Source organism: Lagopus muta, chromosome 2, assembly GCF_023343835.1.
Source record: "Lagopus muta isolate bLagMut1 chromosome 2, bLagMut1 primary, whole genome shotgun sequence".
Classification (NCBI taxonomy): Eukaryota; Metazoa; Chordata; class Aves; order Galliformes; family Phasianidae; genus Lagopus; species Lagopus muta.
This window is the reverse complement of record NC_064434.1, coordinates 17,344,049-17,354,960: the sequence shown is the minus strand read 5'-3', so window position 1 is coordinate 17,354,960 and position 10,912 is coordinate 17,344,049. Positions and strand designations below refer to the sequence as shown.

The 10,912-nt window shown below is 41.2% G+C and overlaps 1 protein-coding gene across 1 annotated transcript; it reads right to left on the bottom strand.

Annotated features, from left to right (window-relative positions):
• Window positions 1-2,304: 2,304 nt before the first annotated feature.
• RNASEH1 (ribonuclease H1) lies at window positions 2,305-8,186 on the bottom strand. Its single transcript, XM_048935941.1, has 8 exons — window positions 8,009-8,186; window positions 7,800-7,924; window positions 7,021-7,218; window positions 6,335-6,434; window positions 5,810-5,864; window positions 4,687-4,771; window positions 3,703-3,827; window positions 2,305-2,791 (listed from the first exon to the last, which is right to left on the bottom strand). Exons 1-8 carry the CDS (start codon window positions 8,116-8,118, stop codon window positions 2,705-2,707), a joined length of 885 nt encoding a protein of 294 aa, XP_048791898.1. The 5' UTR covers window positions 8,119-8,186; the 3' UTR covers window positions 2,305-2,704.
• Between the last annotated feature and the right edge of the window lie 2,726 nt (window positions 8,187-10,912).

Here is a 10,912-nt window from a genome sequence, read left to right as displayed (position 1 = left end):
CCCGCCCCGCAGCTGAGGCCCGGCCTATGGGGAGAGCGCCAAGATCTCGGGCAGCTCCTGGAGGCCTCCAATTACTTTCTTCTTCAAAAACAACCTCTGAAGTTTCAGATCCCCATGAACAGCCAACGTTCTCAACCTCAAGCCTCTCCTAAGCCTGCTTTAGAAATATTATTCACTTCCCATCCTTCAATCTGTTCATAGTCCCATGGGCATTCTTCTTTCATTTCCAGAATGAGAAATAAACGTTAGTAACAACTAGAACAAAACTGTTTCCTATTGGAATCATAGAATCACAAGATTGGAAACGACCTGCAAGATCATCTAGTCCAACCACCCTCCCATTCCCAGTAGCACAAGCTATTAAACCATATCTCGTAGCTCCTCATCCAGGCGCCTCTTGAACACTGCCAGGAACAGCGACTCCACCACCTCCCTGGGCAGCCATTCCAGTGCCTGACCACCCTCTGAGGGAAAAAGTTTCTCCTAATGTCCAACCTAAACCTCCTCTGGTACAACTTCTGGCCGTTTCCTTGGGTCCTACTATTTGCCTGCGAGAAGAGGCCAGACCCTTTTCCATCACAGCCTCCCTTCAGGAAGTTGCAGAGTGCAATGAGGTCTCCCCTGAGCCTCCTCCAGACTGAACAATCCCAGCTCCCTCACCCACTCCTCATAAGACTTGTGCTCCAGACAATTAAATTTCTTGTTTCCACATTGCAGAAATCCTTCAGGCAGTAAAGTAACTTAAATAGTGTGATGCTGCTTCTACCACTTACCCACTATTATCTTCAGTTTCCTCAAAATTGCTGCTCCAAATAACAGATTTCCATGCAGTAAGTAGGATCTGCACATTTAACACAAGAGGTATGATCTGCAGATTATGACACTTCTTCAGCACATCTGTCATGCTGTTTAACTGTTTCAGCTAGAGATCTAATCAGGATCACTACATACTTCCCTCCAAGTCGAACTTCTAAAGTAAGAAAAGACAGTTGTGTATGTGCATACATAGGTTGCTCTGAAAGTAACATCTCCCATATATTTTCACAGAAACTACAACAGATACAAAGAGCACAATAACACTACTTGATAGAGCAAATTCTCAACTACAAAATGCTATTTTTCAATATAGTTGCCACCATTAGCTCTGCATTTTTGACAGCCTCCATACTACACTCAAAGTTATCTGAATGTGGTTTCTCTTTTACATCACTGTCACCACTGCTGAAATGCACCACCCACCACCTCACTGTGCTCACATCCACTGTTTGGTCTCCATGAATGTTCAGCAAGTGTCGATGAATGTTAATAGGTGCAACTTTTTCCACATGGAGAAATTCAATTCCACACCTGTTTCATTCTCACTTCCACATCAGACATCATTTTGTCAGACTGCCCCTCTGCTGCCATCAGTCACACAGCAACAAAACGTAACAATACTGTTGGGAAGGTTTAGCTTTTACTGCCATAACACCAATGTCCATCTCTGACACTGTGGGCCAACACAATAGAAGGTATCACCTCCAGAGCAACCCTAGCAAATGCATGTATATACACACACGTACATATGCAGAGATGTACACATGCATATATACGTACATATACAAGACCCAGAGAACAAAATTTTGTCAGTGTACTACCTCATCCCTTCAGGTGCAACTACCATGCAATTTTGGATGACACAAAACAAAATCTCTCCCATCTATTAGTAAATAGATTAATTTCCTAGCTCCATCACAATTCACGTGACACTAAATACCTAAAAGCATACATTTTTCTGCGAGTAAGGATATTAAAAGGAATGATAACCATTAAGAAATCAAGCTTCAGCAGCTCCAGTGATCTATGCAGCCATTAACAAATAAAAAAAAAAAAAAAAACCTCGATGACTTCTAACTTAAGCACTACTGTCAGTAATATTCAGATGCCTTACAAAATAGTTGACAAAGACAATATAGCACGTTTTCCTTTCCTTCATAGATACATAAAAAATAACACTTGTTGAGCAGCAGTATTTACTCTCTAATTCAAGCACACATCAGTCATTCCACTCATCTCAACATTGACTAGAAAAAAATGAAGTCAAATGCTTGACAACCTGGAACTTCTCCAGATCTCCCAGTTCCACCTCAGATAAAATGGCTGATTATCTTCTTTGGGACATCTGAGAGGAGGATTCTACTGTCAGAATGCTAAGGCTTATTAATAAACATCTTTATGTCACATCATTGATCTCTTATCAAATCATCCAACCAACTTCACCTCCTCAACAATTTTGCACTATTAAAATATACTTCTGTACAAAAAAAACAAACAAACAATAATTTATTTCATAAGAAGGAAATAAAAGAACACACAGGATAAAAATTTAGTATCATTTCTTCTGAAGTCTGTCTTTATGGTGAATTCAGAAACCTATGAGACCGCTCAAAAACACTGACAGCAGCACTTCAGTAAGATGAAGGAAAAAAGCAGTTTATCATCAATTAAATATCGATCTGATTGTAAAACAAACATAGATGTAGAACAAACAAGCATAGATGAAATAGATGCATTTTTTTTCTCCCCTGAAGTTGGTTATACATTTAGTACTTTGAGCTAGAAATAAGCACAGTTCAAAGTTCAACTCTGAAGCAACAGCAGTTCAAACTGTCACTGCTACATTAGTCCTTTTCCTCCAACTGCAACAGTCTCCAGTCCCAGTATGTCACAACTTTTGTTTACTAGCGCCTTCTCTTGCTAGTCTGTCAGCTTCCTCATTTCCTTGGAAACCAGCATGACCAGGAATATGCATCTGTTAGGACAAAAGTAAGGAGTGTTAGACATGAAAGAAATCCAAAAAAAGAGCACATACATGAAACTTGAGCACATAATGCCCTTCTATTCATAGCATAGTAGCAGCTTCTTAGTGGAACTCACATTAAGTCCTTACATGTTCTTCCCAGTAATGATTGTAAACTCTCATTAAAGATCAAGAACTGGATTGCCAGATTGCAAAAACCATCTTTATAAGAAGTGGTGAGCTGTCTAAGGAGCACCTAACCTAGCCTTTAAAAAAAAAGGCAGAAAACAGCACTAACACTTAGTTACTAACTCAGAAGTCCTACCTTCAGATGAAAGAGAAAACCTCTCTGACATTCAGTCAACTTTTCCCAGAAAGCTACACCATTAAAACCAATAGCTGTGTAACACCTCACTTAAGTATCTGTATTTTTTTCAATTTTTTACATTAAAGACCCTTATGTGCTCAGTTTTCTTGGAAAAAAATACTAAGGTACAGAAAACCAGAGTTAAGTTGATTTGGGGTTACAATCCTAGTTTTCCTGGTTTAAAGGCAGACGTACGATTAAGTTACACAGAAGAGCCAGTATCTTAAAAGCTTTGATAAGCAACTCTAGCAGTTACAACTCAAGAAGACACTATTATGTTCCAAGCTTACATTTTCAGAAATTGAAATAATTATTAGGCAGTTTCTAAGTAGTAACAATAAAAAACAAACATGCATTTTAACAAACAAATAGTGGTTACAAGAGACTAGCTTACACTGAAGTGATAATTTCACTTGCTTTAAATAAAACAAGCAGATTCACTGTATTTATAGATGTATAGCTTAATATCCTATACAATTCATTGCTATGGTCCTAGTTAGTAAGAATTTACAAGAGTATTTAGGATGTCGTAAGGAAGAAGAAATGAGGTGCTCACCCACTGAATTTCTATGCCTTTTGATAGACTATCAAGTTTTTGAAAATCTTCTTTATTTATCACGCTTCCTCCTGAACTTGTTCTCCAGCCATTCGTTTTCCAGTTTTCAACCCAGCTCGTAATACCTATGCAAAGGGAGTATTATCATAAAACGTGTTATGAAAGAACAACTGTTTCACTAGTCTTTCAACACATTCCATACAAAGTCTCAGGCAAAAACATCATAAAAAATAAGAATATTTGGTCTTCAGGATTATATTTTCTCATTATTACTTGAAATACCAACAGTGTTTTCCTGAACAGGTATTTAAAGATTACAGCTTTATATACACATTCCACGCATAATTATGACATGAACTTCAACAAACTGAAGCTAAAGATTTGCTTGATTGTACAATAAACTAGAACAAATTTGTTTTGTCTGAAGACGTAAACACACAGAGGAGAAACAGATGACCACATATTTTAAGATTTTTGTTGGCTAAACAGAACACTTCAGAGAAGGAACACATAAGCAGATTTCTAGAGAACAAAATCTAACATTCTGGCCATCCATATGTGGAAAGGAGGGAAACCTCAAATATAGCTCACATTTGTGTACAGATAGTTTCTCCAACCCAAGAAGTCAAAACAAACCAAAATGAAACTGCAAAGTCACTACACCAACTTCTGAGTACTCTCTTGAAGACTTCCTTAACAGAAGGCCCACAAACAACATTTTTTTCTAGACTGTATGTGCCATACTGGGTACATTAAGACAAAAATCATTTACTTCTGTCATTCTTCACTGTTCCAGGCAATGGTCTCTAACTGTATCACATGCAGACAGAAGGTAATCCTTACAGTATTCTGCAAGTTCTTCACCAAGCAGTCTTGAGAATTGAATTTTGTTATACGTTCTCTTCTTTATATAAGAAGTCTCCACAAACCCCAGTATGTTCTATGTGCTTTATGTAATCAGGAACTCTAAAATAATCAACTCACCATTAATAGTGAACTTGCTGTCAGTGTAGATAATTAGTTTCTTGATATTTTGACTCTTTGCTTGCTCAATTGCTTTGCAGGCTGCCTTAAGAACATTTCAATAGAATCACAGTTCAGTACAGTATTTTGAACGTGTAACTAAAATACCAGCAAAGTACCTGATGCTAATACAGAAGAACTACAAAGAATATTACTGTAGTCTCTCCATCAGTAAGTACAAAGATGTTTTAGAACAGAGATGAATCATAAAGACAGAGAGCAACTTAAGTTTCCCACATGTTAAATAAAGTAAAATCTGCTGTTCAGTTCTCCAGCAGGAGCAGCTCTCTGCCCAGTTGCTCAGCTCTCCAAGGCTCTTAACAGCACATCAGCTTCCAGCCATCTTCTCCATAACTTTGGAGAGCAAAGATTCATATCAGCTCCAAATGTTTGGAACTGTTTCCAATCATTCTTTAGTGGTGCCACGAAACAGAATAATTAGAGACAAGTGGCATAGTCTCAAATTCGTGCTGAAAAGCTCTCCAGCAGCAAGTCTGACTTCTGACATACCACCATCGCTTCTGCTTGGCTCTCACTGAAAGGGATTTCTTGTTATTTTTTAAGCAGGTCGGCTTGTCACCTAATTTTACCTCCAAAGACACAGTGCAGGGAAGCTGCAGTACCAGAATTGAGATTAGATGAGAAGGAAAACTAAATCTGCTGTTAAGACTTATTTCTAAAGTAACAAAAGTTACTCCTGGAATTATTTATTATGTATAATCAAAGAAAGATGATATTCTGACCCTATCACAGAAAGAAGGCAATCATCCTCTTGACCTTTCCCTGAAGTCTAGGACATAGACATTAAAAATACAAAGTTTTGAGAATGGGGCTTTCCTAATGCAAGGCAATTTTAAATATCTGTGGTTGGCCTCATGACATCTGGGAATTCTCGAGATATTGCCTATTTGAGAGCAACAAAGAACAATAAAACCTAAAGAAAACAATTTGTCTGAAGTCACAACTGGTATTTTGTGTACTTTTCTCACAGCTCCATACTTGGCTTCTGAAGTCCAGAGCTGAAATACTCGAGTATAATAATGCTTTCTACATGTGGAAGCATTTTAGGACATTTTCTACTTACGTGTATTTCAGCTCTTTGATTCGTTTGCCGTCCAGGAAGTCTTTCACTGATATTTCTATATCCAAAGAACAAACAGTAGTTACTCAAAATTATCACTACACAATACATTATGATTTAGAATCACAAATAAAACAGAGATCACCTTCTTTTTATAAAGAAGGATGAACGGAGACTCAAGGTCTAACTTCCACCCTCACAGCACCCTGCATATCTGGACTCGCCATTAACATGCAGCTACTTTTGCTGCCTTTTGTACACACATACAACTATTTTAACTTCCTGCACTCCTTGAATCCGCTTCAGCAACTTACAATTATTATTTCCCATCGTTTCTTTCCCACATCCTTACCTTCTAGAAAATTTTATTTCTATTTTTCCTCAGTAAGTCATTACTCTAATAGCACTGCCATTAACATGAGTTTCAACAGCATGGCTTCACATTCAAAAAGAGGCCGGCATAGTGAAGCACACCCAAAACAAACATCAGCATATCTATCTAAGAAAAGAACCCAGTGAATTACTTACAAGGGGTGGCCTGGTCCCCAGTAAACACCTATTCCAGCGCGTGCCCTGTTACGTCCATTACCTGAGCAACAACCATCTGTATAAACAACTGCAAATTCACCTACAAAAGAATTAGCAAAAGCAGAAATTCAAGGATTCCTTCACAAACATAGGCTCTTCAAACAGAATGAAACACCTGCTAATAGATTAATGTCTGAACTTCCTTCCCTGGGCAGTCCTTCAAAACACCATCATCTAGAGATATCACTGATTTAATTAGTAATGCATAATACCAGAAGCCCCACTGCAATACCACCCTCCCACTGCTTCCAAACCAGTAAGGCTCACAAAGTATCTGTGTGCTAAGTTTCATAATCTCACTATAAGTCTTGCCCTCCTCAGTCAGTGTTAAAACTTGCCAGCTACATCTGCACTTAAATCAAGTTTGTAATCTAGATACATGTAAAACCACAAATACAGTGAACAAATCAAGCCATATCTTGATAGCAGTTACAGTCAATTAATGTCGCACAGAAAGATAATATGAAAAACACACATCATGGCTCAGATTTCAATTTTAAAAAGATAGGTTGCACTTGGCCTGGTGTTGTCATACATAAACCTCCCTAAAAACTTTCTAATAATTACACTGTTTTATACGAAGAGAAAGAACTCAAAAGAATTAATGGAATAACTAAAGAACTTACCCATATATGAAAACTTATCTTCACCAACTATTGGCGTCGACTGCCCTTCATCGTGTTTTGCACGCTTTACAGTATGTTCTTCATTTGTAGACTGTTCATATGGCCTTTTGCATGCATTGCAGCACAAGACATCTGCCTCCAGCTCCTCTCTCTGGCTAGCATTTTCCTGCATTACAGTTGAAGCACCGTGTGTCTCTTCTAAAAACACAAAATAAGAAAGTTCACCTACACACAAAAGGTCAAGTTTTATTCAAAATAAATCCTAGAAGAAACGTGTAGATGGTGAAAGCTTTTGAAGGTAAGAGAAACAGCCATTGGACTTGATGATGGTCCTTTCGGGTCCCTTCCAACTGGGGATTTCTATGATGCTCTGTGACACCTGAGCACGTGGTGCACTGAGTGCAGTGGGGATGAGTGGACAGTTGGACTAAGTGATCTCAGAGATCTCTTCCAACCTCAGTCGTTCTGTGATAAAGACAATAGTTTTGCTTTCATTGATTAGTAACGCTTATCCATTAAGCTAACCCTGAAAAATAATTACGGGGGGAAAAAAAAAAAGCCAAGTACACCAGTTACCTTAGCTCAAAGCACAAACACACACAACAGCCCTTAAATACAGACAAGGCACAAGCAAATCCACACGCTTATGGAAATGCTTCTTTCGTGCATAGACCCCTGGTGGTGTTGGGATTCCTGCACCAGCAGCCGAGGGGAAGCGGCACCTCGCACGTGGCCCTGCGAGCCTCCTTCTCTGCCTCCCCACCCCGAGGACACGCTACCTGCGGGCACGGACTGCTGCCCACCCGGAGGTCCGGCGCCCACGAAGGCCCAAGCTTCCTTCTCGGTGGCGAACTTCTTGAAGCTGGCGGAAGGGAACCTGTTCACCTGCTGCTGGCATTCCGCCCTGCAACACAGCGGGCGGGGAGTGAGGCCGGCCCGGTGCGCTTCCCGGAGCATCTCCGGCAGCGAAACAGCGCTCGAGCCTTACCAGGTGCGGTAGACACCCGTCTGCCGGCCCTTGCGCACCGCGTAGAACATACTGCCGCCCTTGGAGACAAAACAGGAGTGGCTGAGGAGCGCGACGAGCCACCGCAACATAGCGCAGCCCCACCGCCATCCGCGCCCCCTCCCCGCCCCGCGGCCCCGCGGCCCCTGCCCCGGGCGGGCTGCACACCCGCCGCCGTTGGGCACTGCGCAGGCGTCACAGCCGGCAGCACATGCGCCGTAGCGGTTGCACCCGCGCCCCCATTCTGCGCATGCGAGAAGGGAGAGAGAGAGGGAGCGCCTCGCTACGGACCGCGAGTGGGGTCAAAATGATTGGGAAGTGGGGCGTGGAATATTGCGGGGGGGAGACTGTGCAGAAAGCGAAAGGGGATCTCACAATATCCATAAATATCTGAGGGAGGGTGCAAAGGGGACAGAGCTAGACTCGTTTCACAGGTGCCCAGAGTCAGGACAAGAGGCAGTGGATGCAGATTGGAGCACAGGAGGTCCCCTCTGAATACCGGGAGCACTTCTGTGTTGTGCAGATGGCAGAGCAGCAGCACGGTCTGCCAAGAGGCTGCGGGGTCTCCTTGCAGATCTTCAGAAGCTGATGCTGGGCACCCTGCTGTGTGTCCCTCCTGGAGCGGGGGTTAGGTCCGATTGTCCCAGAGGGCCCTGCCAACCTCTGCTGATTCTGTGGTGTGTGGTCTGTGATTCTGTGGTGACACAAGTGTCTGCTTGGAAAGTGGTGTTTGCAGCACTGGAGATATTTTTGCCTATGCAGCTTGAGAGAATCACACCATCTTTCTGCTTGATTAAATCATTGCATTGGGCCCTTCCTCCAAAAGTAAGAGCTTGGTAGCATGCTCTGCTTGTAAGTAAAACTCCATGCAGTTGTGTGAAGGTTCAGAGCCCCAGCTAGAAAACAAACAAACAGACAAACAAACAAAAACAATAAAAGCTCATTGGTGCTTCCTTGCCTACCTAAATGGTGATCTTGGTTCTGTGAGGAGCTCCAGCAGACTCTTCATATTTAACAAGCCATTAAACTTAATAGAGGACCACCCAGGAATGAACATACCCTCAAACTTGTTGCAAAATCCCCATTTACCCTTCTTATCTTGAAAAGGATTACTAAAAGATTATGCCAACTTCTATATATATAGGTCACTCCAAAAATAATGCCTCCTACTTACTTCCATGAAAACTACAACAGATACAAAGAGAACAATAACTCTATTTGATAAATTCTCATCTACAAAACACTTATTTTCAACATAGTCATCACCAGTATGCATTTTCACCAGCAATGAACAAAACCTGCATGCTACGCTTGTAAAAATCTGCGTGGCTGCCCAGAATGTGGCCTGTTTTTCAGATCACTATCATCATTGCTGAAATGCACCACCCTCTGCCTCACTGTGCTCATATGCACCATTTGATTTCCATAAATGTTCAGCAAGCATCAGCAAGTGTCAGTGGTTACAACTTTTACTACGTGGAGGAATGGAGGAATTCCACACTTTTGCTTCATACACACTTCCACATCAGGTACCATTTGGTCAGACTGCCCCTCTACTGCCATCTGTTGCACGGCAACAAAATGGGCAGAATGTTGTCAGGCAGGTTCAACCTTTACTATCATACCACCAACATCTGCTTCTGCCTCATAATAAAATACGAGGCATTACTTTCAGAGCAGCCCTGTTATTTGATACTTATAAGAGCTGAAGATCATTAAACTGGTTCTCTCAGCACATCCTTCTATTAAATCAAGGGCCCACATTCCATCTGAACTGTATACAGAGATAGCCTCTGAAATAATGAGAACCGCCTTGTCCAATTAGAAAGCTAGCACACTGAGCATCAGTTGCATCCCTTGACGGCACAATACATTGGACTCAACTGCTTTGATAAATCCCCTGTATGTCAGCAGGGAAGAGATGTCCCATCCTCTCTCCAGCTCCATGACCTTTTGTGCTGGCCAGCTTGCCTTGAAATGTGACGGCTCACTGCACAGAGGGAATATGGTGTCAGAAAAGAACTTGCAGCTGTGTATGTCCCCCTCATTGAGGCTTCTAGAGAAGCAGAGCTGCCTGCAGCTGCCCAGAGCCATGTACCACACAGTGCTCAGCCACAACCTGCTGTCTCATGTCTTCATGTCAAGCAGCGTCATGTACTGTGAGAAGATCTGATGCATCATTTGACAGATGTTGTAGGAATATGAAAACAATTTAGTCAGAGTATCAAAATACACTTACAGCATTTTTCTTTCTTCTTCCAACAAAAATACAAAAATACATGAGACTATGAGACTTTATTTTATTCTTACTTACAGAATGTTTACTTCTGATTTTCTAAGATCAAGATTATTTCCATGAATTATTTCTGAAAGATTTCCACTGAGACTTCCAGGTTTTTTTGCTACCTCTTGTTTGTGATATTTTTATTTTATTGCTCTTGGATAGCCTTTTTTTTTTTTTTTTTTTAATGATATATTTTTATACCAGATGTATTTCTTATTCCTTACAAGTTTACACATTCATGAAATTTGTAGTCTTCTTTGGGCAGGACATAATGAAAGAGCAGCCAGCAGTAAATGACAGGGAAAGAAAAGACCTTCTATGTCACTCATCTGTTTGGTTGAACAGATAGATTCATGCATCCAGTTTGCAGTCAAGGACTGAACAGTAGCTCTTCTGCTGTCATTCTGCTGTCATGGCTAACAACCGGAGTTGAGATTCAAACAAAAATAAATAACTCTGAAGTCCTCTTAGAACCATACAAATTGCCTTCACTGCTTTTTCTCCCATTTGGTATAATCAGCTAGTTCTACCTTTAGCTCTGCTGCATTGTGGCAGTAGGACAGCTGGACCTCTTTCCTCATGTGGCAGCTGGCATTTTAACA